General features: G+C 34.4%; 4 protein-coding genes across 5 annotated transcripts; 2 read left to right on the top strand and 2 right to left on the bottom strand.

The window, feature by feature from the left end:
- Positions 1-1,039: 1,039 nt before the first annotated feature.
- Positions 1,040-7,991, top strand: LOC123207123 (B3 domain-containing protein Os01g0234100-like). Its single transcript, XM_044624387.1, has 7 exons — positions 1,040-1,328; positions 1,424-1,507; positions 1,969-2,000; positions 2,094-2,256; positions 2,350-2,556; positions 6,346-6,436; positions 6,528-7,991. Exons 1-7 carry the CDS (start codon positions 1,155-1,157, stop codon positions 7,304-7,306), a joined length of 1,530 nt encoding a protein of 509 aa, XP_044480322.1. The 5' UTR covers positions 1,040-1,154; the 3' UTR covers positions 7,307-7,991.
- Positions 7,992-8,152: 161 nt separating this feature from the next.
- On the bottom strand, positions 8,153-9,230 carry LOC123207124. Its single transcript, XM_044624388.1, has 2 exons — positions 8,664-9,230; positions 8,153-8,578 (listed from the first exon to the last, which is right to left on the bottom strand). The coding sequence occupies exons 1-2, from the start codon at positions 9,123-9,125 to the stop codon at positions 8,525-8,527; spliced, it is 516 nt and encodes a 171-aa protein (XP_044480323.1). The 5' UTR covers positions 9,126-9,230; the 3' UTR covers positions 8,153-8,524.
- Positions 9,231-13,759: 4,529 nt separating this feature from the next.
- LOC123207114 (cell number regulator 1-like) lies at positions 13,760-14,838 on the top strand. Of its 2 annotated transcripts, none has more exons than XM_044624371.1 (3): positions 13,760-14,165; positions 14,263-14,466; positions 14,618-14,838. In XM_044624371.1, exons 1-3 carry the CDS (start codon positions 13,934-13,936, stop codon positions 14,689-14,691), a joined length of 510 nt encoding a protein of 169 aa, XP_044480306.1. In that variant the 5' UTR covers positions 13,760-13,933; the 3' UTR covers positions 14,692-14,838. The 2 variants fall into 2 exon arrangements, with proteins under 2 accessions (XP_044480306.1, XP_044480305.1); XM_044624370.1 differs by having other exon boundaries at positions 13,766-14,165; positions 14,254-14,466.
- Positions 14,839-15,119: 281 nt separating this feature from the next.
- Positions 15,120-16,125, bottom strand: LOC123207113 (calmodulin-like protein 30). Its single transcript, XM_044624369.1, has one exon. It carries the CDS (start codon positions 15,817-15,819, stop codon positions 15,253-15,255), a length of 567 nt encoding a protein of 188 aa, XP_044480304.1. The 5' UTR covers positions 15,820-16,125; the 3' UTR covers positions 15,120-15,252.
- Positions 16,126-16,554: the final 429 nt, after the last annotated feature.

Genomic DNA, 16,554 nt, shown 5'->3' with positions numbered 1-16,554 from the left:
TTCTCAATATTAAGTTTTAAAAAATTATATTTTTCTTGTAGAATTTCATTTTTAACCATCATTCTTCTACAACTGGAATTTGATCGTGACCTCTCTTATTTCGCCACCGATGGTGTCCTTCCTAATGCCATATTCTCTAGTGTCTTCGTCTCTAGACCAAAAAAAATGTCTTCATTTAGAGACAAATTGTCTTCATCTTTAGACGAAAACATTTTTATCTAGAGACAAATACAATTTATCTTCGTCTAGAGATAAAGATGTCATTTTTGTCTAACTAGAGAAAGGGATGTCGAGAGAAGGGGAGAAGGGGCAGTTTGGCCATAAGAGGAAGAGAAATTTTGCTGGAGGAATAAAAACCTAGCAGGAGAAAATATAACTTTTCAAAATTTAAACATAAAAAAAAATTGTTAATTTTTAGAATTTAGAAGGGAAAATGATATAAAGTTTTACTTTTTAAAATCATTAATTAAATAATAATTTTACCCTTAAAACTAATGAATTTTGTTAACTTTGACCATTGATAGGTAAGTATTTGAATTTTGAAACTTAATGGGTGGGACAGGGTACACTAAACCTTGGGTGGGCCTAAAGGAAATTCCGCACTCTCAATTTAGGCTTTCATTTCAATTGTATTATCTTTGTCTAGAGATGAAGATGCCATTTTCGTCTAACTAGAGAAAGGGATGTCCAGAGAAGGGGAGAAGGGGCAGTTTGGCCATAAGAGGAAGAGAAATTTTACTGAAGGAATGAAAATCTAACAGGAGAAAATATAACTTTTCAAAATTTAAACATAGAAAGAAATTGTTAATTTTTAGAATTTAGAAGTGAAAATGATATAAAGTTTTACTTTTTAAAATCACTAATTAAATAATAATTTTATTCTTAAAACTAATGAATTTTGTTAACTTTGACCATTGATACGTAAGTATTTGAATTTTGAAACTTAATGGGTGGGACAGGGTACACTGAACCTTGGGTGGGCCTCAAGGAAATTCCGCACTCTCAATTTAGGCTTTCATTTCAATTGTATTTCTGTTTAACTCTCCAACTTCAACACACAAAAAACCCGAATGACAATATAAATGACTCGACCCGGTCTCTGGTTTCTTATTTCTTCCCGTCATTGTTCGATTTGTAGTTAGAAGTTGTTCAAAATGGATCTCGATGTCAAAATGGAAGTTGTAGAAGAACAGCTTAACTCGGCGTCGCATCACGAGAAATCCGCGGAACTTAGAAGAGCTGAAGACGAAGCCACGCTGGCCCAACTATCGTTCTCTAACTCAACCAAGCCAAAACGCAAGCGCAAACCTAAGAAAATCTTCACCGCGGTAAATCTCTTATCAGGAAAAGTATCTCAGGTTTGTAATGTTGTTTTTGTATGTGAATTCTGCGTTGTTTACTTGAATTGCTGAAATTTTAACAGGATGAACCGATAAAGTCAACGAAGAAGAAAGAAAAAATCATATTAAAGTTCAAGAAGACTCAATCTGAGCCCACAATCAAGCAGGTAAGAATGCCTGTAGCTGTTTCTTATTTGCTTATGGTATTTAGTTTCGTAAGCGGTATTGTTGTTAGAAATGTGCCCTAATTACATAGTTTGTTTGGGAGTGTTGGCATCGAAACATTAAAATAAAAAGTTGAACGATTCAGACTAGCCCCAACTCTCGGTGTCTACAATTTTCTTTTCTTTTCTTTTCCTTTTTTTTTTTTTTTTTTGGTTGGGCTCCTAGGGTGCTGACATTGAATGGCTACTAATTTGAAAAATTTGTATATGCTTCAGCTTAAATTGTTGTTTTATGGGATTTTTATTGAATGGCGGAATGATTTTGTTGATTTTCATTAGTTGGAGTTTTTGGTGCCTCTTTAAGATTGGATTAAAAGGGGTTTGTTCTAATTGGGAATTCATTAATCCAGTGGCATGATGTATTGCTATTGTTAAACTAATGGAATATTTCATTATGTGAACAGGCAGTTGCTGAATCTGGAGGGAAGTGTAAGAGGTTAGCAAAGAATCTGTGATATCTATGCCCTCACTTTTTAATTGGTCAGCTTTGTGTTTGTTGATAACGGTTGCCTTTGTGTTCAATTTGAAGCTGTAAGAAAAATAAGGATCCAGTTGACAGACCATGTCCTCATGCTGAAGTTAAGTCAGCTGCTATGATTAGGGCAGAAGAAGTTCGGTCAAATCTGGAGCCTCAATACCCTAGTTTTGCCAAATCTATGGTCAGATCACATGTTGCTAGTTGTTTTTGGATGGTAAGGCTCATGATGCATAAATTTGAAGTAGGCAAGAGGCATAATTAGTGGCACCAGAGCTTTATGTGAGTTACAGTTTTTTTTCTTCAACAGGGGCTTCCAGGACAGTTTTGTAAGTCACACTTACGCTCCAAGGATGCCAACGTTGTTTTAGAAGATGAATGTGGGGAACTATATGAGGCAAAATACTTTGCTGAAAAGACAGGATTGAGTGCTGGTTGGAGGCAGTTTTCAACTGGCCATAATTTGCTTGAGGGAGATGTTTTGGTCTTCCAATTAATTGGACCTCTTAAATTCAAGGTGAGAGCTTATTTTACTTCTCTTTTGTTTACGCTGATTATTTGTATAGCTACTTTCATTTTAAAAAAAAAAAACCTTATCTATTTGTATACAAAATAGCAGCAAATCATAAGATTTCCTATATTGTCCGCCTAACTTATCTATATTATGCTAGGGGGGATTAAGAAAATAATAATACATTGCAGATTTGTGTTTGCTAAACAAAATTGATTTTTAATTATTTCATTAGGGGAATGAAAGATAATCTGCATAGATCTGCTTAGAAGTGAACATGATCAGAATATAAGAAAGATGCTCATATTGGTTGAATCCTTGATAATGTTGGAAACAGTTGATTAGCTTTAGATTGGTAGTGCATTACTTAAAAAAAAAAAAAAAAAATGGATGGAACAAAAGGCATAAGTGATGGTCATGTGAGCTTTTCATTATAATTATAGCAAGTAGTAGATTGGATAAAGATTGGAGAAGCGAGGATGCACTCCATCTGGATTATTGACGTGCAGGCTGGAGATTTCTGAATTGCAGGCTTTCTCCTGTTTTAGATAAATTTATTAAGGAGTACATATTGTTAGTGATATGATAGAAAGCAGAAATTCAATGGTCTAGGTCATTTATGCTTGATTCGTGAATTTATCAGTAAATAAGGCAGGATTATCCTTTTTTTGTTATAGAATCTTTGTTCTGAAACATCACCATGGATGTACAGTTTTGCTAGAGGAGATACGGTCTCAGGGAGATTTGTGAAAATTTGCTTTGCTCTGAAAAAACATATTAATTATGCTTAGTTGGAGTCTAGAACAATTACCTTAAATATTGTTGAAGCTGGGAGAAGCACTGAGCTCACATGTTCTAATCCAAATAGGTCCTTGATGCTTATGTAGGTATCTTTAAAGGTCCTTGTCCAGGTTACTCTTTTGTTTACAATTATGATTCTAATGTCACATCTATGCTCTTTTGGTTAAATCTTAAGCGTTCATTGTAAATCAATACCATAAATCCAAAATGGTTTTCTTTGGTTCTAAAGCATGTGAATGAATGCATTGCCATCTTTAGAATAGAGTAAAATTTCTTGACAAAAACTTATAGTTTTCACATATTTAGGCCTTTGGAGGAATAAAGTGATAAGTTTCTAAACAACAAATCCATTTTTGCATGCTACTTCCTGTATGATAGTTTTGCTTAGCTCAGTTTACTATCTTACAACATACATGTTTATTTTTTTCTGCCTATGAGTTGAGCTCAGATTGACCTTCCATTCTGAGCTTTGCCCTAGAAATCCTTGGGACCAAATCTACATAAAGGTCCACTACAAACATCTGCTCAGGGCTGATATTTGCAGGTTTCCTGGGGCTAACATAGCTGATCATTTTCATGAGTGCTTGGGTAAAATTAACGTCTATATTGTAGTCTATTCTGGTGATGAACCCTAGTTTTGCTAAGTGATCATGCATCATGCTAAAAGAATCAACCAATGTGCTATCTGATGAGGAGAAAACATCTACATAGATTCAACAACCATGCCTGCATATCCTATAAAATCATCAGCACAATGTTATTTTTCTATATTTGTGATATTCATTAGTCATAATATTATGATCATTTTTCTTATGATGTGATCATTTTTTCCGAACTCGGTTAATTTTAATGACAAGGTCATTTTTAATGTGATTTTTATATATGATTAAATAGCTGTATAAAGATTGGTCTATAGCCTGTTAAAAGCAAAACATTGTGAACAGAATGAAAATTCCCCAGTTGTGTTAGTATCTGTTACCCAATTCGAGAACTCATTTAGGATGTCCATGTCCAAAGATTCATCTGAGAGACTGGATCTTTACATTAATTTGACAGCCAAGTGTGATTGAAATAGCAGTATTGTGTTACTTTTTGCTACAGACATAGAAGTTGCCTAATGATTCTTGTAAGATAGTCTTTAATAGAATGAAGGATTGCAGAATAAGTGCATAAGGTATTGGTGCTGAATATATGGACTGGATTGTTGGTAGCTTTGAATCATTAGTTAATAAAAAAGATAGGTTAGACCATGATGAGGTTGAGGCACCTTGCACATCTAGTTTATTTTTCAGGGTTGATTGGTATAGATTGATTTGCAATGAAAGAATCCACATGGCTTCCTATAGTTTATCTGAATGCAATCATTTGCAGGGAAATTATTGCCTTTGCTTCAGTTTTGTGATTTCTAAACTTAATTATTAGTAGCATATAGGTACTTCAAGGGTATTGGAGTGCCTAGTGGTTACTATCTGATTGTTGGGACAACAAAATAATGTGTTGGATCTTTTTGAACAGACATTGATTTTTGCCTGCTAAAGGTTTCCATTATGCGTCGTCTGTTTCCATAGAGATTGTTGAGTATAATGCATTCTATCAATCTTTAAGGGTGGGCAAACAGGGACAACTGAATTGCTTGCTTAGATGGGGGAAAAGAAGTGAGCCATTTGGATGTAGAAGTCTAAAGGGTAATTAATTAAAATAAGCAAAAATTTATCCGTTTATACGTTTTTAGGCTAACATAAAAAGTTTCACCAAATTAAGCAAACACTAATTTTTTTACCCTTTTTACCCTTATGTTAAAAAACCAAGTAAAAATATTTTTTCTGAAAATGTGCGTCGGTTTATGGTGGTTACGATGGCGGCTAGGGATTTTACAGTGAAACGTTAAATATGTCGAATTATGTATATGAATGTTTTTGAATGTTTCGAATGGTATAAAATGATGTAGTTTCGATGTTAATGAATGTCTGGAAGTGTAGCCGTTGAGAGACAAAAGCGCGCAAATTTACAGTGCCGCGCAAACTGCGCAAATCCTGTTTACACCTCGCAAACACTGTTCAAACCGCTTGCAAAATCGAGCAAAAATCCTGTTTACAGACTATGATATCTGCTTTTGCACGATATAAACAGTGTTTGCGTGATGTAAACAGTGTTTACACAATTTGCGCAGTTTGCGCGGCACTATAAATTTGCGTGCTTTTGTCTCTCAACGGCTATATGTCCAGACATCCATTAACATCGAAACTACATCATTTTATACCATTCGAAACATTCAAAAACATCCATATACATAATTTGACATATTTAGGGTTTCACTGTAAAATCCGTAGCCACCATCGTAACCACCATAAACTGATGCACATTCTCAGAAAAAATATTTTTACTTGGTTTTTCAATATAAGGGTAAAAAAATTAGTGTTTGTTTAGTTTGATGAAACTTTTTTATGTTGGCCAAAAAATGTATAAACGGACAGATTTTTGCTTATTTTAATTAATTTCTCAAGTCTAAATCACTGTAGCCCAGAAGCTACCAGTGTTTAAAGCCACAAGGGGTCATTTTGAGCATAAAGCATACTGCAAAGTTGAATAAAAAATGAAGTGGCACACGCATTTTCAAAAAAAATAAAGAAGTTTTTTGGAAAAAGAGTCACATATAGTAAACAAGAAAGTTGAAGAAAAGGACTGAAATATTGGGATATCTAGTCATCTATATTCTCTCTTTCTGAAAAGAGGGAAGCTGCAAGTAGTAAGAAATTGAAGCAGCTCTGCCTGTTATCTAGACTCCAAAGAGGCGTATTTTTATATTTTCAAAAGCTTTCACATATTAAATTTTTGTTTGAATAGTACATTTTTTAAGACTGGATTTCTGAGTTGTTAGAGGAGTGGGAGGTTAAGCGGTTCAAGTTTGATGATATTTTATATGTGATGGTGAATACTGAATATCCATTTTAATTTTGTTGGTATTCTATAAAGATATTTACTTTGTTTTTGTAGGTGTATATAATTAGGGCAAATGATTTTTCTGAAGTTGATGGGGCTCTTGGCCTTCTAAATTTGGATGCTCATACCAAACAAAATGAAGCAGGCAAGTTGCTAGATATATCTTTTGTTACCTTTTTGATTTTATTTTATTTCAGCATAACTTCTTACATCTCTACATTGGCCTTGTTTGTTAGATCCGAACTTCGAGAAAAGTAATTCAGAAATGAATGTAGTACCGAATCAGATTACAAAGAGGAAACGCCAGAAGTCTCTCTCATTAGCAGTTGTCCAGAAGAAGAATAAAAAAACTGGACGGTCGAAATCAGCTTCTAATATTGGACAGCCAGCGGAACAATCTGAAAATGATAGCGAAGAGGTTGGTTCTGAAGTTCTGGAAGGCTTCAAATTATCTGCACCTGCTGTTCAGTTTAAAGATGTCACTAGTTTAGACAATTTCAACATCTTTGTGGATGGATCACTTATAGATTCTGAGCTTTCAGAAGATATACGGTGTAAGTACTATGAGCTTTGCCGCACTCGAAATGCATTTCTTCATGACAGTCTTATCCAGGGCATCAACTTTAAGTTGATTGGCGGAATTATTTATGAAACTGTTAACATTGCGGATGCTGTAAGAGCTTGCAACCTTAGTACCTCAAGTGATGAATTTGCTATGTGGGACAAGACTCTGAAAGCCTTTGAACTTCTGGGCATGAATGTTAGATTCTTACGTGCTCGGGTACGTCGGCTTCTGAATCTTGCTTTTGAATCAGAAGGTGCCATAGACACAAGGAGGTATATAGAAGCTAAAGCTCAACAAGCTACGGCCGAACATGAAATAAGTAATATTGAGGCAAGGCTTGAGGAATTGAAAGGTGCCTGTGAAAATTTTTGTGCCGATCTTGATATTCTGAAGTCAAAAGCTGAGATATATGAGCTCAAATTCCAGGAAGTGGTTAATGCCCCATGGTGATATTATACTCTATACCTGAGCGTTAGTTATTTTTTATTTTTATTTGTATTTTTTTCTTTTATATCCTTGTTTATGCTTTTTGATTATGTACCGATGAGTTGATGACTGCCCCTTCGTATTTGAAACACCAAGGAAACCCCTGCTTCGTGTGGTAGGTCTGATACAGGATTACTAGGTAGTTGTATTGTTAGCACAAATCGCATGAACCGTTCCGGGGATTTGTGATATAGGGTATCCTTTTTCATTCTCATTGTGTTCTATCTACTGATATGAATTTTTCCGTGCAAGATGGCGGCATTGGTTCCTCAAAATTTTCACATGAAATGAGTGATCTTGGCTTCAACCAAAAATATGAACATTGTCTCAAGGGGATAATCTTCTCACGCAGGTTGGTAGTAGATTCATGTATGAAGCTGAAATGACAATTTCCGTGCGCTTTTGAAGAAGAATCAAGAGCAACCGCCGGTTAGTTGATTGCTTCTCATGCTGGGTATCTAATATCTGAATTCTTGCTTCAAAGTCTAGCAACAGAGATCACCAATTTACATTTGACTTTCGTGGGTAATTTGAGTGGCAGGGGAAAAAAAAATCTTTTAAGTGTGATAGTATGGGTTTAAGACCCACCGGCGATAAATTAATGGTTGAACTTTTGATTTAAAGACTATAAGACTAATCATTTAATTCAGGATTTCTCTCCTGTTTAATGTGATCCCTTCAGGAGTGCTCTGACTGAAATAAGGCTTTTTCGGGTAATTTTAATACGAACATATCCAGTAAAGCCTTGAATAAGTAGTGGATGACAAAAACAGAAAATGTAAAATTAGAAAATTGGTTCCCCAGTCATCATGTCAAAAAAATACATCTCCCAATAATTGTAATGATAGAAAGATCCAAGTCAAAGAAATTACAAAACTAGATCCGACTACAACATAAAGATAGACTTCTAACTCTGTGCCTCACCTCATACAGAAGAAGTTCTTCAACTCCCAACATTTTGTACAAAAATCAGCCAAAACAATAGCGTCTCTAGCTAACATATAATGGAAAAACAGACAGTTAAACTCTAAATGAAACCCAGTTAAAACCAACCCTCTAACATGATTAAGACAATCTAAATCTATCAGAACCTCTGCTAAAAGTAGTAGAAAATGCTTGAATCCCACCAGCCTCTATAAAATTTGTTCCCCATCTCTACGACATCCACCTTGGACAAGAGAACTATATTCTAATGTCAAAATCCCTGCTACTTGACCCTCCTTCATTCGGAAGCTCCTGCATAATAACACCAAACCACAGTGAGGAAAGTGATTAAAAAATATATATAGAAAGTTTTACATATGAATGTTTATGGTCTTACCTTTGAAGTGTTGGTCGTAACATGGGCATCCTCATGAGCAAAAATGGACTTTTTACTTTCATCAGCTTTCCCTATTGCCCCATCACTCTTTTCAGCTTTCTTGGAGCCAATGTGGGTTCTCCTGAGACCCAGAAATCCCTTCCATCTTGTAGAATAGCCTTTTGGGGGCTTCAATGATACTTGACTATCATCATCCTCCTCAGCACGAAGCTCCTCCCTCAAAGTCCTGTGCATTTGATTGTTGCAGTTGTCTTTAAATGGTAAAAGCTTACCCTTGAAAAAAAGTTCATCTGCACTCATCATTGAGTCGTTTGTGACAGAAAATTCAAAGTCAGAGGAGACTGGAGCCTCTCTTGTGCTCCTCTCTTGCTTCATCATGTATTGAGACTCAGCAAAGTCATTTGAGAAGGAGATTCTTGGGCTCATTGGAGAGCAGTGACCTTTGTGCTCGGAGTTGTACATGCCATGAGATTTCAAAACAGCATGAAAAGAAGCAAAGGAAAAAACCCGGAAAGAAACCCTAATAAATTCTGCAAGGGACCCCTGCACTATTACAAGTTACCCAGTAGGGGATTGTACTTATATCCAATGGGGAGAGAGGAGGTAGCTCTTAGCTTGATGTATGGCTGTTTTGCATTCATGCTTGTCATGACATGATGTGATGTTTTGTCATGGCACGGTAATGTCAGTCCATGATGACCAACTTTGAAGATTCAGCCTCAAAATTTTTACTTTTGAACATGCTTGGACTTATGTGAAGTTACCAAGAAACACTCTTTATATTTCTTTTTACCATATATTATTCTATTAAATAAACTAATTCAATTTTTTTAAGGACTAATCCTTGATCGTTAAACTATACTAAGTAGATAACCCATGGTTCAATAATTGGTTTTATGTTATATGATGAGAGTATGATCTTAATGTCTTAAAAAAATTTCAAATTTACACATTTTTGATTATTTGTTATTCTTATTTTTGTTATTCAAACTATTTTTTATAAAAAATTCTCAAGGGTCAAGTGGGGATAACTAAAGAAAGTTTTTTTTTTAATGATAAAAAATCTTATTTGGACCAATCTGTCTACAGTAAAGTTTGATTGACTACACCAGGTAAATAAAACTCTGAATCAATGATTGATCTAAACAATTATTAAAAATTTTATTTTATCTTGATATCAACGATTCTTAAATTCAAACCACAATTTTTACTATTTAAAACCACCCCTTAAGAGCAAGGGAAGTTAACATTTTTATCTAAAATCAAACAATACTCTTTTCTCTTGGATTTTTCTCAAAGGGTTGAAAGCTTATACGAAGATTCCAAGAAGTTGTTAAAATGCAAATGAAAATTTATATATGAAACCATTTGTCAGTGTAAATTCAATGACTGTTTGTGAAATTGAAATTGAAATTAAATTAAATTTAGACTTTCTCAGTCCTTATATATAGGTCTATATAGGTCCAAACAATATGGGTAGACTCTAGAGTTAAGCCAGAATAAGATTTAATGCAGATAATAAATATGCAAAATCCAATGGTAAAAATCATAAAGTAATATCAAGTAGAGCACATTTTTCACAAATTTAGGGCAACTTTGACGAACTGTTTCCCCATAACAGAAAACTGCAGTTATAGTCAAAAGCAACCATCTGTATGCAGTGTGCTCAGTTTCCCAAGTCATCAACAATGTAGTAATACATTTAAACGTTATGAATCGGTAAAAACCATGCATAGAAAGGGAAAAGGATAAGAGTTTATAATCACAAGTGGGTCAAGCTAAAGATGAACATCATTTTTTGATGGATAGGGTGAGATATAACGAAGAAATGATGTAGCCAGATTAAAGGAGAGATGGCAACAACAGTGTTAGATTGAAGAGTATCAGGGTTTAGAAGAAGTGAATGCTTTGGAGGTTTTTTTTTTATTTTTTTTTAAAGAGAGAGAGAAAGACTGACAGAAGGGCACAGTGACAGAGTCCAGTCCAGTGGAGAGTTTGCATTTCCTTGACTGAACTTTGACTTGTAAGTAAATTAATTAATTAATAGTGAGCGAGTTGGTGATATCAAAGGATTAATGGGATAATAAAAGTAATGGTTTAAATCTCGTGTGACATTTTGAGATGACACCGATCATTGGAGTTGTCTTTAAATGAGGTTTACTCGTTATGAAACAAAATTATTGCAGGAAAAATACCCACACTTCCTATTTATATCTTACAATCTCTAATTGAAAATTTTTCTTTCACTTGATTTGAAAATCAACACCTTCTGTTTTTATCTCTCATTATGTCACGACTTACGATTGATAGATGTGACAAGGGCTTAGATAAATATAATTGATATAGGTGTTTAAATGTGAGTATGCGTGATTGTAAGTTTTGTGGGTGTATTGTTTATTATTGGGGATGCTCTAATTATGGCGTGTGCACAATATACCCAATGACATATTGAAAAGAGATTAGATATCCATATACAAATTAGTCAAGAGTTGAGCCGTTTCTTTGATGAGCTCAAAACACAACAAAACCAATTATTTTAAACTATAATATGAACACATACAACACTGATTTATAAGAAAGTAATATCTAGAATATTGCACGTTTTTTTTATGAACTCAAAACACAACGAAACCAATTATTTTAAACTATAATATAAACACATATAAGACTAATTTATAAAAAAGTAGTATCAAGAATATTGCAAGTATAGGTTGGAAATTTTAGTCTCTGATAATTATATCTCAACCATGTTAGTATTGTAGAATGAGTTAAATTTGGTTTAAGATATGGAGGTTCAGAAATTGTCATTTACAGAGTCAAACTGTATGTGGGTATCTGTGAATTCAAGATGGAAACTTTTTCCCACATGTACTGAATGCTGGAAAGAATCCAGGGAGTTACCCTTTATAATCATTTCAATGTTTTGTTTTGATGGTTAAGTTGGTAAATACAGACATGTTGTATCTAATTTCCCTAATCTTAATTAGAGTCCCTCTAATTCTCTTCAGCCTTCCCCTAATATTTAACTTACAGTTGAAAAGACACGGTTGTCTGTCACTCACATGTTTTGAAGCTTTTTAGAGATGGTCAATCAAATGGGGTTGTGCCACGTGGTGATTTCCTACAGATTATATGCCTATAAACAAGGATCAGTTGACACAGGGTGATCAATTCAACGAGTTAGGTGGGGTAGCGCCGGGGGCTGAAGGTTAAAAGAAAAAAGAAGCTTTTTTAAAGATGGTGCAACGCAAATAACAATGGGGAGTACATTGTTTTTTTTTTTTTTTCTTTTACATGGGGGCTCCATCCATATTACTTAGATGGATAAACTCACAGTTTTGCCAACGTGACACAAGCTCAACCGTGAAACTCGTGAATTATATGGGGCAAAGGATTGGGATGTTTGTAACAGTAGAGATAGAAATCAAAGACAGATTCAGGGCTAATTTGTTATGTAGTGTAAGGTTGAAGCAGTGTTATTTTGTCCTGGCCTGGGCTATGTCTAGGCATAGGCTGAGAAGAGAAGAATATGGGAAACGGTCAAAAAGAAAAGAAACAAACACGTAAACCAGGCCAAAATACAGGTCTTTGGGACAAAATTGAAAAAACAAAACGTGTCCCATTAGCAGACAACATCTTTTGTCACGACTAAACAACCCTTCGGAAGGTAATGAATATGAAATCCTCCAGTGAGAAAAAGCTTGAATTCGAGATTCACTGGGATCAATCTTTGTATTTAAAATTTATTTATTTGATATGATTAATTTGATCTGAAAATAAATTCGACATAGATGAGTTTAAGAGAATAAGGTTGGTTCACAAGAGGGTTTTGACTAAAGTGGGGCGGAAAGGACTAGGTTGGCGGGATTGGAGCACATGGCCACCTGGATAGAACAAGATAATGAAATTTCGTTTATATTTCGTACTCGAATCTTCTCTATCTTCTTGCTCTTTCTCTTTTATACCATCATCATCATTTTGTATTCTACCTTCCTTCCACCATACATGTGAACTCCCTACTTTCTCTTTGCCCTTCATTTTCATCCACTCTCTTCGCTGGTCCAAAAGAATAATTTTACTTTGACGTTTTACCGACTCAGCATGCACTAACAAATTGATCAAAAAAGAAAAAGTTGAATACCCCATAAGAAGAAGTTTGGTTTGAATCAAATTTTCTCTAAACTTAATACTTTAATACATACATACATACACACACGTGTGTGTGTATATATATATATATATATATATATATATATATATATATATATATATATATGCACTTGTTGTAAAATACTCAATCAACTATAAAACGTAAAAACGAAAATGCGAAAATATGAAAATAAAAACACTAAAACATTTTTTTTTTTTTGAAAAATATAGGAATTGGAGATGTGAGAAAACATATATATATGAAAAATATAAAGTTTTTTTTTTTTTTATAAATACTAAATTTTATAAAAAATACAACAATTTCTATTTATTTAACAAAATATAATAATTTTTTAATGATAATAAAGTCTTAACTCAATCAATTTGATCTATCAATTAACAATTATACAAATATTATATATCAAATTTGATGAAACTGATTTTTCAAGTATTCATTGATAGTTAAAGAAGTCAAACATAGTTCTAACATGTCGAGAAAGAAAAGTTTCAAATGTCGGAGAAGAGAGAAGATGAAATAAAAATTATAATTTGATATTATGAAGGATAATAAAACATGAAATTAATTTTTAATCAATTAAAAAAATAAGAAAAGAAACGTATTTCGAAATTTTTATATTTTCAAAAATTTTTAAAACGTTTTGTATCAATTTTAAAGTATTTTATAAATGAAAACGTTTTGCACACGCAGAAACACCGTGTTTCCAAGTCAATGAATAAAGATTTGGCATCATACACTTCTTCTTTTTGGCATTTGCAATCAACAATTTCAAGGAAATCGTGAGATTCCCAACTTGCATGAATGATTCCAACTCACATGGACACCAAGATATAGAAATTTGTCACCCATTTGTCACGTTGGAATTTGTATAAACCATATTATGAAATAAGCAAAATAACAATGAATCTGAAAGTACTATGAACGTTCAATTTTTTAAAACTTAAAAACCTAAATTTTAATTAGACTGCATGCCTTGAGTGTCTTGGTTAAACATTGACAGCAGTATCTAGGAGATCAGCTTCAGGTTATATGAATATTATCATAAACTACTTTTTCATATACAAGTTTCCATCACTTTTCTTCAAATCGAAAAAAAAAAAAAATGTATCCTCCTCCATCTTATGACAATGCTAAATATTCACAAGGGTATCAACCAGATGCCATGAACATCCGTCCTAGACAACCCTTCCCTCCTTCCAATCTTGCAACCGGAACACGGTGGTCGACCAGTCTCTGTCACTGTTGTGATGACCCAGCAAACTGCTTGATTACTTGCTTTTGTCCTTGTGTTACGTTTGGGCAGATTGCTGAGATAGTTAACAAGGGTGCCGTATGTAAGTTTTTTTCTGTTGCCATTGCTACTGAAGATGCAGTTTTGATCTTGTCAGATTAATGGGTCTAACATTCAGTCTCTTGGTGTAGCTTGTGCAGCTAGTGGTGCAGTTTATGGGCTTCTTCTGGGCTTTGTGGGCTCATCTTGCTTGTACTCATGTTTCTACCGTTCAAGATTAAGAGGGCAATATGACTTGGAGGAGGCACCATGTGCCGATTGCTTAACTCACTTCTGCTGTGAACCATGTGCTCTTTGTCAAGAGTATAGAGAGCTCAAGAACCGTGGTTTTGATATGGGTATTGGTAAGACGGTATTTTCTGTAGTGTTCTTGTCATACATTGATTAATGAGAAGATTTTCAATGTACTGGTTTAATTATTTCACCTATTTGAGCTTTCTCTTGTTCTTTTATCCATTCTTATGTATTGATTAATCAAATTTTTTGTGTATGAAGGTTGGCAGGCAAACATGGATAGACAAAACAGGGGAATCACAATTGCTCCTGTTGTTGGAGGAATGTCCCGATGATCAGAACCCACCAAGCTAGCTGCGTGTATTAACACTTAGCAGGCTGCATTCGTTCCGCTAATTTTACTGTTGTATTTATTCATGATATTGTTTCGGCTTATTGTTTGGTTCTATTCAAGAAATCAAGATCCAGTTTTCTCGTCTTTATTTATTTTTATATTATTGTCTTAGGTTGACTGATTTCATATTAACTTCATCTTTCATCATAACAAATGGAGATGGACAGGAAGTAGTCTAACTCTCCTAGGTCTTTTCATGCAAACTGAGAGGTTTTGAATATACCCTGTATCTCTTCCAGTTAAAAGCATATCATCTACATATACAATAGCTAAACAGTTAGCTGATCTATGTTTACTTTGGAAAGAATCCGATTCAGTGGAGTTCAAGAAAACAATTCAGATTTACGAAAGTTTAGCTTTAATAGGTACTTCGGTATTCAAGACATAAAATGAAATTTATAGCACAAATTTCAGCATCATGATACAAACATACGATACATAAGGGAAGAAAAGTTGAAGATTTGAGTTAATTAGGACTGAAGAAACATGGCAAAATTAGGCACTAAGTGACTTTCATGGTGCGAGTCATCATGGTGAAAAACTCATCCATGTCAACAAAGCCATCCCCATCAGCATCAACTCCTCTGATCATCTTCCTGCAAGCATCAAGGCTACATCTTTCTCCCATTCTCCTCAGAACCTCCATCAACTCTTCAGCGCTTATTTTCTTATCTCCATTCAAATCAAACACTTGAAACGCTGCTTGAATGTCACTTTTCCTTGTCCCCTCTCCCACGCCCTGCATCATTTCCATGAACTCTTTGAAGTCAATGAACCCATCTCCATCAGTGTCAACGAACTGAAAGGATTTCGCAGCTTCAGCTTCTGCAACTCCTTTACCAAGCAAGTGCAAAGCTGCTTTGTACTCCTTCCTAGAGATCTTCCCATCTTTGTTAGTGTCAAATTTGTCGAAGACGGCTCTCATCTCCTGCACATTTGGTTGCATGACTTGTGAAGAAGCCCTAGAGATTTGCCTGTCCGTAGAGATGCTCAACTGGGGTGGTGATTTTTTGGAGGACTTTCTATTTGAAAGGCCATACTGGAAATTGAGAAAACTTGTGTTTGACATTCTGACGATGATCTTACAATCTAGAGCAAGCAAAGTTATGAAAATGCTGAGATAAGCTTGAATGCAACTTACTCTCGACCTTCAAATTTATATCTAAGTTGCCGATTCCATTTGGACAATTAGTTGCGTCCTCCTACTATTCTTATTCTGCAAATCACTTTCAAGAAACTTGAGGGAAGTTTCACGGTGAATTTCAGTAGATGCTTGTAATGAGAAAACATTGGACTAGCGCCAAAGCAACAGCATATTTACAAAAAAGATATCCCCTCTGCAAAAAGTTGACAAGCATCTGCTTTAATTAGCCATCCAACGGAGGCTTCCTTTGGGCAGAGTTCATAAAGTGAAAGATGCTTCGTCTTCTGGAAGTGGGATAAGATCAAAACAGAATGTGAAAAGTAAGGTACGTAGGGTATATATGGATTTGTGAGTAAACAAAAACAAATTTGACTATGAAAGTAAAAGTTGAATTAATTTAAGATATTCTTGCTTTCAGAAGTGAAGTCAAGCCAGCCTTAATAGGAGATGAAATTAAATGAAAGTATCATCAAGTGATTTTAGATTACTTTAATTAGGATTTCTCAACTCGAAAGAAATTAGGATTTCTTTTCAACTTTATCTCAATTTCAACTAAAATTCACTTAAAATCATGAAACCTGACAACAAATTCATCTTAATCCTAGTAAGAAATCATTTGAATACACTATTTCTTATATTTTTCAAGAATTTATGTGAATT

The sequence above is a fragment of the Mangifera indica genome, unplaced genomic scaffold (genome assembly GCF_011075055.1).
Source record: "Mangifera indica cultivar Alphonso unplaced genomic scaffold, CATAS_Mindica_2.1 Un_0060, whole genome shotgun sequence".
NCBI classification, from domain to species: domain Eukaryota; kingdom Viridiplantae; phylum Streptophyta; class Magnoliopsida; order Sapindales; family Anacardiaceae; genus Mangifera; species Mangifera indica.
This window is presented reverse-complemented; position numbering and strand designations above follow the sequence as displayed.